The sequence below is a fragment of the Sceloporus occidentalis genome, unplaced genomic scaffold (assembly GCF_023333645.1).
Source record: "Sceloporus occidentalis isolate IW3139 unplaced genomic scaffold, rSceOcc1.0.p SCAF_2, whole genome shotgun sequence".
Lineage (NCBI taxonomy): Eukaryota > Metazoa > Chordata > Lepidosauria > Squamata > Phrynosomatidae > Sceloporus > Sceloporus occidentalis.
Genome location: NW_028316982.1, coordinates 271500592 through 271515965, shown reverse-complemented (window position 1 = coordinate 271515965; position 15374 = coordinate 271500592). Strand labels below are relative to the sequence as shown.

At 43.9% G+C, this 15374-nt stretch overlaps 1 protein-coding gene across 5 annotated transcripts in view; it reads right to left on the bottom strand.

Annotated features, from left to right (window-relative positions):
- LOC149320187 (glucose 1,6-bisphosphate synthase-like) overlaps nucleotides 1–15374 on the bottom strand; it is a 58621-nt gene that overhangs the window by 24561 nt on the left and 18686 nt on the right. For all 5 annotated transcript variants that reach the window (XM_089513093.1, XM_089513091.1, XM_089513090.1 and 2 more), the window contains exon 3: nucleotides 9601–9768. In XM_089513093.1, coding sequence (XP_089369219.1) covers nucleotides 9601–9768 — 168 coding nt within the window. The remainder of the gene's footprint in view (nucleotides 1–9600; nucleotides 9769–15374) is intronic.

The window sequence follows — 15374 nt, the reverse complement described above, 5'->3', positions numbered from 1 at the left end:
TAGTATAGCCCTGATACTCACAGGGCATTTTGTTTTATTTATGTTTAAAACAGCCCCAACTTCAGGCTGGGGTTTACAGCTTAGCCCTTTTAATTTCAGGCAGGCTCTATAGTAACCTGGCTGCATGATAGAAGCTAGCTTGATCCTCAACTCCCTCCCACTTGCATAGGTAGCTGGGAAGGGCAGAGGGGCTGCTGTGGGCCATGGCTCTACATTTACCTGAGGTAAGTCTGCGTCCTGAGAAAGGATAATCTCTGATGGAAAGGAGAGGCCAAGCGCTCAAGCTTTTCTCTCAAGAGCGACATGGTTTGGGGCAGCCAAACACAATTGGGGGTGAAGGGAACTCTCCACCCATGATATCCACAAATGGTTTACCCCTTTTTGTTGTTGTAATTTTTGGGGAGGGAACACAGGAGGATTTGTATCCATGTGGTCTCTCAAAGAATCCTTGGGTTGGAAGAGATCCCAAGGGCCATCCAGTCCAACCCCATTCTGCCATGCAGGAACTCTCAATCAAAGCATTCACGATAGATGGCCCTCCAGCCTGTTTAGAAGTGGGTGGCAGAGGCCCTGTTCTCTCTGGGGAGGACATGAAGCCATATTGTGCTTTTTTGTGGGATGCTCTGTGGCAGCCTAAAAAGACCATTTTAGAGTTGGAAGCTTCAGCTCCTGCTGGGCCAAGTCCAGCTTCCTCTACAGCCATGTGTCTGTGCAACACAGAGGAGGAATCCTCTGCCTCCTTACACACCATCTCATTATAAGAATTCAAAAGGAATGTGCAGGAGCCCTGGCAACACCACCATGTGTTTCCCAGTCTGCAAAAGGATCCCCCACACCTGTTAGGGTCCTGGGTGCCATTGGGGCCAGAGATGGGAAGGAAGGGGGAGACCAAGGGTTAATGCCCCCATCTGCCCTCCTGGCAGAGTCCCAAACCTTATGCTAGGCATAGTGCCTGCAATGGCCATGGCAGAGGCCTCATGGCAATGCCTGCCCTAGATCTGGCAAAGGTTCTTTGGTGGCTAGAGAGAGAGGGCCCCTGGTACTCACCGTTCTCCTGTGACTTCTGGCTGACTTGCCTCTCTGACCTTGGCCATTTCAGGTTGGGCAGAGGTGATGCAGAGAAATCCTTTGCCATGGCTTTTGGCTGGCCTGTCCTCTGAACTCTGGCTGGGCAGAGATGCTGAGGAGGGAAGTTTCCATGACTTCTGGCCAGTTTCCTCACTGATCCCTGGCCTTAAACAGGCTGGGCAGAGGTGATGTGGAGAAACAGAGACATGGAGGGGATACCCCTCACCATCTCTTCCCACGGCTCCCATGTGCTGCAATGCTGCTTGGAGAAATCTCCAGTGCTCCCACCATGAAAGGGGACAGCTTTGGAGCAGAGGGAGAGTCATTGGCAAAGCCAAGACCTTTCTCCAATCCTGGGAGCCCTTGCCATTTTAAGTCTTCTTCATGCTTCCAAGGCTGTAGTAAAGAAGCTGCAGAGCAACAGCAGACACCTCCCAATGGGTCTCCCTCTGAAGCCAGCTCCCTCTGTTGAGCTGGCAGACCCTGAGCTAGGGAAGCCTGGGTTAAGGATGGCCCTTCACCCATGCTCTCAGGGTCCTCTGCCATAGCCACCACCAAAGAAGGGGGGAAAGGCAGGAGAGAGGAGAAGAAGGGAAGGCCAAGAAAACTCTCAAACCGCTTTCGTAGAAAGGAAAAACTTCGCTGGCTCGAAGAGAACATCCTGCTAGGAGCTTAGGCAGGAACAAGACTGGAGGCTCAGGGGGGCTAGCTCCTCCCTATATAGGGGCCGGTCTTTTGTTTATTGTCCCTGCCTACAGGAGCAAATAGGAGGAGCTAAACCCAGATTACAGGAGGACAGGACCCTCTCTGCTGGGAAATGACGAATGAAGGGCACTATCTGACCCCATTCTCAAGGGGGTGCTGTACATTTATCTATTCCCCTCACCACAGGCTAGTCCTATTGCAAAATCGGATCTGCCACTTCATCTCCATGCACAAAGACCAGTTACCCATATGTCTGTGCCTGGCTTCCACTCCACCAAATGCATCTGAGGAAGTAGACTGAAATCTACAAAAGCTCATGCTGCCAATTTCTTTCTTTCACTTAGTCTCAAAGGTGCTACAAGATCTCTCTACATACTGATTCTACATACTAACACTGCTGTATCTTTGGAAGTTACAGTAGGATTGGCTAGAGTAGAATTCTTTTTTCAAGCTTTATTGGATTGTCTACAGCAGACACTCTGCTACAACCCAGCACCAAAATATCTGTGTTACTCCAGTCCTCCTTCACTCTCCTCCTAATGCTTCCAGGTAGACTGGACAGGGAAGAAAAGGTGCAGGTGGGCAGGTATAAAAAGACTTAACAAAAAGGAGGTCCTTTGTCAACTGAGATGTGCCTGTAAAAGTTTTACCACTCCAAAGATGTGCTGGATAAAACTCTCCTGGTAGTTGTCATTAATGTCGACAGGTGACAACTTAACATACAGGTAAGAGGCCAAATTACTTCCAGTGGTATATTGACATCTTTCACCCACAACAACTGAAAATGATCCCATAAAGATGGAGCACATGATGTTCTCCTCTCATACTGTGACATCTATCTTAAAGTGAATATGTGGCGCGTTACAGACTGCCGAAAAGCAGCGGCCTGCACCCGCCCCTTTCCCCGCCGGATCGGGGCCTCAGTGGCTAGAGCAGCAGCCGCTGAGGCCCCGATCCACCGCTTTCCAGGCCACGGGGAAGCGGCAAAAGGCCCCTTCCCCGAGGCCTGGAAAGGGGTGTCCTTGGGGCTTCAAGCCCCAAAGACACCCCATGGCGGTGGGGAGGAGGAGAAAGGGGCCGCTTGGCCCCTTTCTCCCTTGTGTCGCTGGGCGCAGCCATCTAAAGGCTGTGCCCAGCGACGCAACACGAGGAAGGAGCACCGTTTCGGAGCTCCTTCCTGCTCTGACAAAAGGGCGCACAAAGCGCCCTCGCACGGCGCGACGGCATCACGTCCGCGCCGCCTCGTTTGGAGGCGGTGCATTCGTGACACCATCATGGCAGCCGCCATCTTGTACGTCCTCAGGAGCTCTTGAGGACGTCCCTTATGGCGGTTTGTAACGCGCCTGTGTAACTTGGTCTTTATTTTATTTTATTTTTTAATTTAATTTCTATTCCGCCTTCCTCCCCGAAGGGACTCAAAGTGGTTCACAGTAACAATTCCAAAAACATGATACCTGAAAATCTGTTGTTGCAGTGGGCTCTGACCACAAGTTGAACAGGAGTTAACAATGTGAAGGAGCAGCTTAAAAAGCCAATACAATTCTAGGTTGCATTAATACAACTATAGTGTTTAATCAAGAGAAGTAATAGTACCACACTATTCTGTTATGTTCAGACCTCACCTGGAATATTGTGCCCCATTCTGGCCATCATAATTCAAAAAAGATATTGATAAGATGGAGCATGTCCAAAGAAGGGCGACTAAAATGGTAAAGAGCCTGGAAACCCAGCCCTATGGGAAGTGAATTAGGGAGCTGAGTACTTTTAGCTTGGAGAAGTGATGGTTAAGAAGTGATATGATAGTCCTCTTTAAGCATTTGAAGAGGTGTCATATTGAGGATGGAGCAAGCTTGTTTTCTGCTGCTCCAGAGACTAGGACCCGGAGCAATGGATGCACGCTCCAAGAAAAGAGATTCCACCTCAACATTAGGAGGAACTTTCTGATAGTAAATGCTGTTCGACAGACACTGCCTCGGTGGTGGAGTCTCTTTCTTTGAAGGTTTTTAAACAGAGACTGGATGGCCATCTGTCAGGGTGCCTGGATGGTGAGTTCCTGCATGGAAGAATGGCGTTGAACTGGATGATCCTTGGGGTCTCTTCTAATTCTATGATTCTAGAAAGCAGGATGGCTACGTTGCTGTCCAGAACAGAAGCAGTATGAAGCATTGTGCACACTTGTATGAATTTGCACATCCTTCATGATATCTCAGTTAAATCCATGCTCCTGTCACAATGACAAGGAAAAGGCTTGGTAGTGCAGTCTTCATGTGAGCATCAGATAAGCATGTTAACCGGTCAGTCAGCAGTTTCATGACTGAGATTTGTGTGCTGGCTGAAATACCAGGAGCTTAATCAGCATTTAGATTCTGCACCTCTCTCGATGTTGTATTTATACTGAGTCAGAAAGATCAGGGCCTATGGTGCATGATTTGAGCCATGACCATGGCGCTGGTCTTGTGGGAAACCAAAGAAAAAATGCTTGCTCTATATATTGTAAGCAGAGATGAAGGAGGAACCACGTAACACTTCAGATATGCTGAAGATGGAATTGATGCTAAAAGTTCGTCAAAATCAAGTGAAATCAGCAGGCAGGGTATTTTGCATTTGGAAAAGGTGAAATATTTCTTTTCTACTTGCGGGATTATCTGTAAAAGCATAACCCTTCATGCATAGATAGCAGTAAAAAACATCAGAGTGCCTGAATCAACTCCCTGCAGAATATGTGATGAAAGTCCTCAAGGCTGATTTGAATTCCTCTGTGGTAAAGGCACATTTGAGATCATTGTACCTAAATTTAGCTAAAGATGTGCTAATCCTTTGCCTAAGAGCTCCACACTTGTGCCATTTTCTCTCTTCTCAATGTGTTGTGATAAGTCAGGAAGTTTTCAATTCAACAATTTCCCATTTACAACCAAATCAGAAACTATTATGTTCATGTTCAGAACAAGCCAGGATCTTAAACCAGGGTTTAAAGTTTAAGACCATGGCTTGTTCTGCATCTGGTATCCCTGTTTGGAAATAATGGGAAAAGACAGTTAAGAGAAGTTTTCTGGGATTAACTGCAGTTTGAACCAGGGCCCATTTTTAAACTTTTGGTTCATGTCTTTAGGCCTCTGTGCTCTGTTCTTCCCCAGTATCTTGCAGTTTGTCCAGCATAATATGCACCATCTAGAAATTTAAGTTCTACAGGCAAAGGGATATTGTCTGTTCTAATAACATACACAACTTTCAACAAGGCTGCAAGCCTTTCAAGATCTGGCTCTGCACTCTGGAGAACGTTGTTCAAATCCCCACTGAGTCATGGAAGCCCACTGTGTGACACGGAGCAAATCACCTTCCCAGCTTCAGAGGAAGGCAAAGGCCAACCCTCTCTGAACAACTTCTGCCAAGAAATCCCTATGATAGGATTGCCTTATGGTCACCACCACTACTTGAAGGAACGTAACAACAACAAAATTGTTTATGCTATGAGTGGAATTCCTCTACTTACACCTTGCAAGTATTTTCAAAAACTAAATTGATTGCTTAGGAGATTTTGGGGGGAACTTATCTCCTCCTAGAACTTCAATGAAAAGGATGCAATTACCAATCTAATCGGGATGGTTCAGCCTTCCACATCGTACCTAACATCAGGCATATATATTAGTGTCTAGATCAAGGGAAGTAATAGTGCCACTCTATTCTGCTTTGGTCAGGCCCCGCCTGGAATATTGTGTCCAGTTCTGGGCACCACAATTTAGAAAGGACATTGAGAAACTGGAGTTATGTGTCCAAAGGAGAGTGACTAAAATGGTGAAGGGTCTGGAAACCATGCCCTATGAGGAACGCCTTAGGGAGCTGGGGATGTTTAGCCTGGAGAAGAGGAGGTCAAGAGGTGATATGATAGTCATGTTTAAATACTTGATGGGATGTCACACTAAGGAAGAAGCAAGCTTGTTTTCTGTTGCTTCAGAGACTAGGACCCGGAGCAATGGATGCAAGCTGCAGGAAAAGAGATTCCACCTCAACATTAGGAGGAACCTCCTGACAGTAAGGGCTGTTTGACAGTGGAACACATTCCCTTAGAAAGTAGTGAAGTCTACTTCTTTGGAGGCCTTTAAACAGAGGCTGAATGGCAATCTGTCGTGTGTGTTTTGACTTAGAGTTCCTGCATGGCAGAATGGGGTTGGACTGGATGGCCCCTGCGGTCTCTTCCAACTGTATGATACTATGCTTCTACTTTGTAATAGGATTTGAACATATCTACTTTAAATAAGCAACCGATAGCTATGTTAGGAAAGTAACTATGCACTTTTGAGACCAATTGAAAGAAAGAAGCTGGTAGTATGTGCTTCTGTGTAATTCCAGATAATCTCAAAGATGCTCCAGGATCCTTTTGCATATTAATCCACCATGGTTTGCTTTGCAGTCTTCATTTCTGGCACCTCTATTTAAATTTACACAACTTGATTCTCTCGTTTAAAAAAAAAGGCAGTCTTCTGGCCAACAATTTCAGCAATGAGAACTGTCTGGCAAATACTGTCTCATCAATTGCAATTTGACCCAAGCACACATGCCAAATATACTTAATGGGGGAACCCAGATTTGAACATTGGCAAGGAACCATTTTTATGGAAAGTGTGGGCCAATAATGGGATTGTTACCTTAAATATATTGTGCTGATGGTGAGTTTTTGCATTTTTCAATTTTAGAAAGACAGTTTAAACTATATCTGTCAGCAAAATGGCAATACCTACAACTGAAACATTTGTCAAGATCTAGATTTGGCCCTGCAGTTTAACCTGAGTATCTGAAGATCCCTTAATATTAGAGACAATAATTGAGGCCAACCAAGTATCCAAACCTACAAACTCCATATATAAATTTCTGTTATCTATAAATAAATACATCAAGCAAGGGTCCCAAGCAGGAATGAAACAAATAACTGCAATACTGCAATTCTGACTAATGAATTATTTACTTGTTTCTTGGTAATTAGCAATAGGCCAACAGAAGTATCCTGTTCACATTCTTTTGACTGCTAAAAGATTAATACTTTGTTACTGAAAAGATAATTTTCCTCCACTTGTGACCCAGTGGATAGAAGATCTAACAATACCTGCAACATTTGAAAGAATTATGTATAGATAAAATGTTCAAATGGACTTGCATTTGGACATCTGGTCAACTTTTATAGAAACTTGCAACTTATGTGGTTATTTTTCCTCCTTTTGTGTTTTTATTTTCCTACTTTTGTTATGCTGGAACATTATTGTGTGTAGCTGAGAACCTTTTTGAATATAAATAAAAATATTTAACTTAAAAAGAAGGAGGAGGAGGAAGATGAACAGGAGTGTTGACAGGTAGTAAATACTCCTTGATCCATCATTGCCTATGTGTCTACAATGACTACAAATGCCTACTTCCAGGTCTGGCTAACCTGCCATTTGTGGCCCTTTCTACATGCAATAATCCATGCCCTAGTAACCTCACACCTAGATTACTGAACTGCTTTCTATATGGGGTTTCAGATGGTTCATAAGGGCATCTGTTGGTTAGGGAGGGGCATCCACACATATTCTTCATGATCTACACTGGCTGCCAACTCAGATCTTCTTGTTGTTGTTGCTGCTGCTGCTGCTGTTGTTGTTGTTGGTGGTGGTGGTGGCCTTCAAGCCGTTTCCAACCTATGGCAACCATAAGGCGAACCCTATCACAGGGGCTTCTTGGCAAATTTCTTCAGAGGGGGTCTGCCACCCTCTGAGGCTGAGAAAGTGTGACTCACCCAAGGTAAGTGGATTTCCATGGCTGAGCATGGATCCGAACCCTGGCCTCCAGAGTCATGGTGCAACACTCAAACCATTGGCAACTCGCCTATAAGTCTATTTTAATATACCAGTGTTGTCTTATTAAGTCCTAGACATCTTAAGGGAACCCCCATATATCTGAGTTATGTTCTAAAAGGACTACAGATGTGCTTGTGTTGCAGAGAGAAGGCTTTCTATAGTCTGCTTGAAGGAAAATGAAGAGTGGCTTCTGTTTTGTTCATTTGCACCTCTGAATACATGGGCGGTGTGGTGTTAGTCGTGCATTCCTGGACATCTGTTTACATGCAGTTTAAAAAAGATTTCTGTCTACGGGTACAACCATGAGGTGAAGTCTGCACACTGAACTGAAAAATTAATCTAAGTGGCTGGTCACAGCAGCAGCTCTACTCCTGCATGCAAGTTGGCCAAGTTGGCATCCGATGTAGTGTGTGACTTGAGAGGCAGGCTTCACAACTCTCTGCTGAGGTATAACAGATTTTGTGGGCATCCCCTTTTGGAGTGCACTCTGTCACAACTGAGTATGGCAAACCTGCCTCCTCCCAACATACATGCATTTTTCCCCTCTGGTCAACTGTATTTTTAAAAAATGTCAAAGGCAGGTTAAAGCCAGTTTGAAGCCACCAATACAGCTAAGAGTCCTGCAAAGGCTTTGATGGCAGTCCAAATGCAAATCTGAAAAAGGCTCCTAGCAGAACACAAACAAATAAGCATCTCCAAGAACTTTGCCAGTTCAGGTGCAAATCTGCTTTCACCCTGCAGTCAAAGAATGCTTACTTATGCAACCAAAAATAGTTCCCAAGCAAACAACCGAAGTACAGAACACAATCTACAAAGCAAGCAAGATGGCCTAGAGCCAGGAAGGCTCCCCGGTGACTGAACTTGATGTTTTCTGCCAAGAAAACTCAATTACTGCTTATCAGCCAATCCGAAGTTCCCCATGCTTCCAAGCAGACCAAAACACAAAGGCAACACGTGCCCTCCATGCTGTCAGAGCATGAACAGCTCCAGAGTCAACAAAACATGCAAGTCAGAAAGTGAAAAAACCCAGCTGCTTCCTCAGCGGTGCAGAGAGACATATCAACATGTTCACTTTTTCCTTAGAACAAAAACAAAAGCCCTCCAGAACAAAATTGTTGTACTTTCACCTAACTACCGTCTCCAGCACATTTTACAAAAGGAATCACAGTCACCCCTCCATTTTCGTGGGGGAAACTGTGGAAAATTTTGTTGGACTACAACTCCCATCAGTCCAAACCAGCACACCAATGGTGAGGAATGGTGAGGAATGCTGGGAGCTGAAGTCCAAAAACATGTGAAAGTCCACACAATTCCCTATATTGCCATAAAGATTTTTGGCACAACTCTTGAGTTGCCATGTCCTCCTATAATTCAGCTTCTAACTAATTCTAGAGAACCAGTATAATGTAGGGTTTTGAGCACTGGACTAGGACTCTGGGCCTCTGGGAGACCAGGAATCAAATCCTTGCTCAGCCATGGAAACCCCACTCGGTAACTTTCAGGTCTCCAGGAGAGGTTTGTATTTGAGTCACCATGAATCACAAATGACTTGAGTACACAAATACAAACAACAGAGAAAACTGAATTATAAGCACAGACAACTGAAAACAACTGCCTATCTCTTCCCTGTTTACTCCAAACTTCACCTCCCTCCACATCCTTTTTTTTCCTTTTATGTGTGTTGTTTCAAATTGTATACCTGCAGGCAGGGACTGTCTTGTTTGTTACTGGACTTATGTAAGCAGCTTTGAAACCTTTCCACCTGAAGAATGACACACAAATATTTTCAAAAGAAGAAATATGGTATGGACAGATGATGCTAAGTATTACACAAAGATTCATTTTCATTATGGAAGGGTTTCGTACAGGAAAGCGAAATTGTCAGTTAGTAAGATGAGGTTTCATGACAACTTGAAGAAGACAGAGACCACAGGACATAACATTGGAGAAATCTGTATTAAAGCTACTGGGGAAGCTTTACTGCCTTCTCTGTTGCCCTCACCTGTGTGGACTGGATCACAGTAAGATCGTTGATGCGGCAAAAGCCAGCTCCCATAGCGGAGCGGAGCCCAGCAGTCCCAAACGTAAGTCTGCGGCACAGACGGTCCCGGAGTTCCTTATTTCTTCCATTTCGTAACAAGTCTTCAATCTGCTCTCTGGTTTTAGGATTCTGCAAATGAAATAATGTGCACTGTTATGTTTGACAGTCAAAGGAGGACAGCTTTCTTGAAGATGTAGGCTGCAGTACAGAAAGCGAGGCACTGCAAATAAGATCCAAGGCAACTCTTGACATGTTCTGGTTTAACCTGAGAGTCAGTTCGCGTAATCCTTTCAGCCCATTAACGGTTTCTATTACCAATTAGCCACCATCTGCACTGGCAGCCCAAAGCCAGATCACAGCCAAGGTGGCAGAAGCTAAATGACAATCCCTGAAATGGAGAAGCTTATGTGAATCAGTCCACACTTTTCATTTCATGTGGGATGTTCGGTCTCTCTAGTCAGGCACACACAGGCCCCATACAGACAGACCAAAATAAAGCTGCTTCGAGTCAATTTGGCGGTATGCTGTTTAAATGATGCATGAGTACTAAGTGTCTGGAAGTTGTGCCAAAGCTGCGCTCCAGTCCTTAGGACTGGATCGTGGCTTTGGCACAGCTTCTGGACTCTTAGAACACATGCATCATTTAAACAGCATACCTCCAAAGTGGCCTGAAGCAGCTTTATTTTGGCCTGTCTGTATGGGGCCACAGTTTCCATATTTCAAGCACTTTCAAGGAAGCAATATGTCAATATATACTAGCAATTATAGAGTAAGAGTCCAAATGCTTGAAACAAAGCAGCTTGTTTACACGATCTCTGATATCAAGCCATTTTGGATATCTTACCTGGAACCAGCATATCTGGAATCTGTTTCCAAAACTGAAGACAGCAAAGGGAGATAGCCATACTCTCTTAGCTATCCAGGCTCAGCCACTCCTGAGGAGAACTACAACTTGCCATTTCTAGACTGCAAGCAATTTTGTTTTTATTTTAGATGTTCATGTGTCCCATTTACTGCTTTGCCTCTTCAGAAAGCAACCCAAATAGCAAACTTGCTCACAAAGCTGGCTTAGCTCTGCAGTTCTACAGGAGGAGAGACTGAAAGGCACTCCAAGAAGGGGAATCAGTCACACAGATGTTTTTGAGCAGAGCTCCAGATTTGAGATTTGCCAGCCAAACAGATCCCATTAAGTTCTGCTTTTATTATCCAGGTTAGCAGCAACAGGCATTTTCTATGAGGATTGTAGGCATACTGATTCAGGTGCCCAGTTCAAAAGACCTCTCTGTCCTGAAGGTGAGACATAAAACATTTGATGCCTTCAGGAAAGGATGAATGTCATATTTGCTTCCAAACTGTATTTTTTAACATCTGAATTTCTTTCCATCAAATTCAAGAAGAAATCCACAAATGTTGTTGAGTTCTTATCCAAAACAAGCTATACAAAATAGTATAAAGTAGACCAAACCCAACAGGTTCCTAGCATAGAATGACCCATGTTGCAACTCCGTCACACAGCTATTTAAATCTGCTAATTGTTTTTGATTGCTTCTATATTTTGGTGACTCTCATTTTTTAACTTATATTTTAATTGTTTGATTCCTTTTGAGAGCTGCCCTGGGAATATGATTGAAAGGTAATACAAAAATGCTTCACAAGGAGGAAGATACAACAGGATGCAAAGGGTCTAAGGCTTAACACTCCCATTTCCACACAAACCACAGTGTGCAGAATCTACTTCCTCCAAAATAAAACTCGTGCTTGAATTTCCACATCCAGGGCCTGCTGCAGAGAAACAGCTAAAGGATGCGGACAACTGTGACGCCCAGTATTTGAAAGAAAATCCTTTACTCTCTCTGGCATTTTTTGGCATCAGATTGTAGCCTCCACACTTCCATTTTGGAGAAACAAAACCCACAACAAAGCCATATGACCCAGCTGCTAATCAGAGCTTTGAAAAGTTACTTTTTGTCTGCCTTTCCAGCCAGGGCTGCCAGCTCCAATTCTGGTTAAGAGATTTTGAAAGCTATCCAAAAAAGTAGATGTTCAAAGCTGAAATCACTATTATTTGGGAAGGATGTTATTTTAGCACCTAAATACCCACAAAGCACCAGATCCTATCAGATCTTGGAAGCTAAGAAAGTGGCACACTGTTTAAATGCCAGTACTACAACAACTCACAGCCACAAGGTTGTGAGTTCAATCCTGTGGGGCTCCAGGGTCCATTGAGCCATCTATCCTTTTTTAAGTCAGTAAAATGAGTATCCAGCTTGTTGGGGGCAATTGGCTTAAGCATTGTAAACCACGCAGTGCTAACTCACTGATAAGCAGCATAGAAACACACCTACTATATTGCTATTTTAGCATAAAAAGAGACTAACACAAAGTAATCCAGGAGCATCTTTGAATTCAACTGGGAAGAAGAAATTTAAAGCATTAACTTTCATGGACACAGACCATTTCATCAGATGCACAGAGCGAAGCCTCTGTGGACAGAAAGGCACAGAGGCGGGTATTGTAAAAAGTAATAGAAACACACAAAACATGTTGAAGTGATTAGTATCAGTGTAATAATGGTCATAAAGAATAGGGCAAAGGTGGGAAACAAGTTTTGCCTACAAGCCCAGATAAGCAGGTATACATACGTATAGTGGAGGGAAGTCTTTCTCTAGTGCATTGGTAGTGTTAGGGTTTGATAAACCCCCCTCTCTCTCGCTGCTCTTCCTTTGGCTGGGTTGCCCCTCTTCTACTCCTTACTTTCTCTCCCCACCTTCCCCTTTCTGAGTTTTGGCACGATGACAGTGCACCTGCAGAGTCAAGGCCAAGCTGACCCAGACAGGGAGGGAGATAAATCAGTTTTTGGTGCCAAATGATAAGACATAGAGTTTCATCCTCATTAAATGTTAAGAACACACTTTTTTAACTTGGGTTATTGAAAGTTCAGAAGGAGGGTGCCCGAAACCTAAGCACTGTCTTCTGTATAAAAGGCTGCTCTACACTTTGTCCGGGGGCACAGTTTGGTAGAAATGATTCCCCTGTGTTCATTTGCATGCAAAATAAAGAGCCATCTTGGATCATGGACTTTGTTTGTTTCTCCTGATTGGTACCTTTACAGTAGTATGGCTGTAAAATACTACTCTATGAAAGTCAAGGGAAAATGTGCAATACGTGGGATACTTCCCTTACAATATCTTTTGTTCATGTTCTTCAAGCTGCAGAACATGAGCAAAAACAAAGCAAAGGGTCCACAAAAGCTCACACTAGAAACATCTTCTTCCCAGTTGTCTCAAATATGCCACGGGGTTCCTTTAGGTCTTTTAAAAATTAAATCCAATTTATTTATACACTGAAAGGATGGCCTATAATTATGAAGTGACAGCATTCTTAAGGCTGTTTCTGGAAAGAACATTCTACATCCAAATGCTTGAGAGCTCTTCGGGAGCATCTGCAAATGGAAGAGTAAATGAATCGTTTGCATTTAAATAAAATGCATATTAAATAAAATGCATATTAAAACACATCTGCAGGGAGGAAGTTCTTATTAGGTTTGCAGAAAGAGGGAGCTTAATCTTTTCCACCCAACAACAACCCTAATGAAATGTTCCTTTGGAAAGACCTACAAACACACACTGTATAAATACTAACAGGACTTATTAACACAAAGTATTCAATTCACCAGCTCTTTCAGCAGAGCTTAGAAAAGCTACTCCGTGGACTGAACTCTCAGAATCCTCCACCGAACTCCATCAGGGAAAAAAAACCACTTCCTAAGCATTGGTGATGAGTCCAAGTAGACCACAAGTTGAACATGAGTCAACAGTGTGATGCGGCAGCTAACAAGGACAATGCGATTCTTGGCTGAATCAATAAAAGTATAGTGTCTAGATCAAGGGAAGTAATAGTGCCACTATATTCTGCTCTGGTCAGGCCCCACCTGGAATATTGTGTCCAGTTCTGGGCTCCACAATTCAAAAAGGACATTGAGAAACTGGAGCGTGTCCAGAGGAGGGCAACTAAAATGGTGAAGGGTCTGGAAACCATAAAGCCTTATGAGGAACGACTTAGGGAGCTGGGGATGTTTAGCCTGGAAAAGAGAAGGTTATGAGGTGATATGATAGCCCTGTTTAAATATTTGAAGGAATGTCATGTTGAGGAGGGAGCAAGCTTGTTTTTTGCTGCTACAGAGACTAGAAGGCAGAGCAATGGATGCAACCTCCAGGAAAAGAGATTCCACTTCAACATTAGGAAGAACTTCCTGACAGTAAGGGCTGTTCGACTGTGGAACAAACCCCCTTGGAGTGGAGTGGAGTCTCCTTCTTTGGAGGTCTTCAAACAGAGGCTGGACGGTGATGTTTCGGGATGCTTTGATTGAGATTTCCTGCATGGCAGAATGGGGTTGGACTGGATGGTCCTTGTGGTCTCTTCCAACTCTATGATTGTATGGTCATTCAAGTTGCTATTAGAAATGTGAAGAGCCAATCTAAGCCGCACATGTTTTGGACCATTTTAACAGCCCAAATAACTTAGAAATACCACACACTCCTCCCCAAACTTACTTAAGATTCATTTTATTTTGTTACTGTTGATGTCTTCAGGTAATTTCTTACCTATGGCGACCGTAAAGGTTTTCTTGGCAAAATTTGTCCAGAGGGGGCTTGCCCTTGCCTTCCTCTGGGGCTGAGAGAGTGTGACTTGCCAAAAGTCACCCAGTGGGTTTCCATGGCTGAGCTCAGATTTGAACCCTGGTGTCCTAGTCCAGCACCCAAACCACTACACCACACTGGCTCTCTTGTTTTATCCACAAAGGCCTAATCTCAACTGTTAAGAAAGTTGACCTATTTTTTTTAAACAGATAAAAACATACTTTTATATCCTCTGACTAATGCAACAGATAAGAAGCCGTGGTAAGGGCAGCTCTCCATGCCCCTTCCTTGGAGAAGCCGCGTGAACAAAGAGCACTAAAGTAAGCAGTGCAAGCTGGTAGAGACGGCTAGCTAGCTAGCAGACTATCCATGTAAACAAAGGAATAAATATACACGGGCTCAAGCGATGGTCGACTCTTCCACCTGGTCTGGCTGGTCTAGTTCCAGTTTCTCCAGCCCACTCTCCCAACATTTCAGGTCAAATATTTTGGTTCAAACCAGCCAAGTTCATCCTTGTGTAAGAAGACAATTCAAGTCATGCTGTTAAATCAAATGATGCAAATGAAGGCATAATGCGAATTCACCTTGATTTGCATACAGTCTGTTGGAACCGCTTGCCTCTTATGATTTCTTTTAATGGATTTAGAGTTAATTTATGTTTTGACAGAACTACATTATTTGGCAAGATGCAGCATGGAATGATGAAAATGCCTAAGGTGCCGCAGAGGTTTAATGTAACTAAGGGGTTGTTCTCACTAGGTGAAACCCCGCGTTCTGAATCGAATCCAAGGAGTGGCGTTCCTATTAGGATCCGATTTAAACCTAGAACGGTTCTAGAGCAACCCGCAATCGTCCCCACTACAAATCGAATTGTAGAGCGGAATAAAACTTTGAATCGAGTCTTCCTCATTTAACGCGTGTTAAAAAACACTAGGGTCCGACCTACGTTTTTCCATTGATTCGATTTAGGAACCGGAGCATTTAAATAGGAACGACAGCCTTTGAAATTGCGTTAGATGAATGGGAGGAGCGGAGTGCGATGGGGCTGTCCTTGGGGGAGTTGCCCTTTCTGTCCCCATCCGTCTGGCTGTCGCC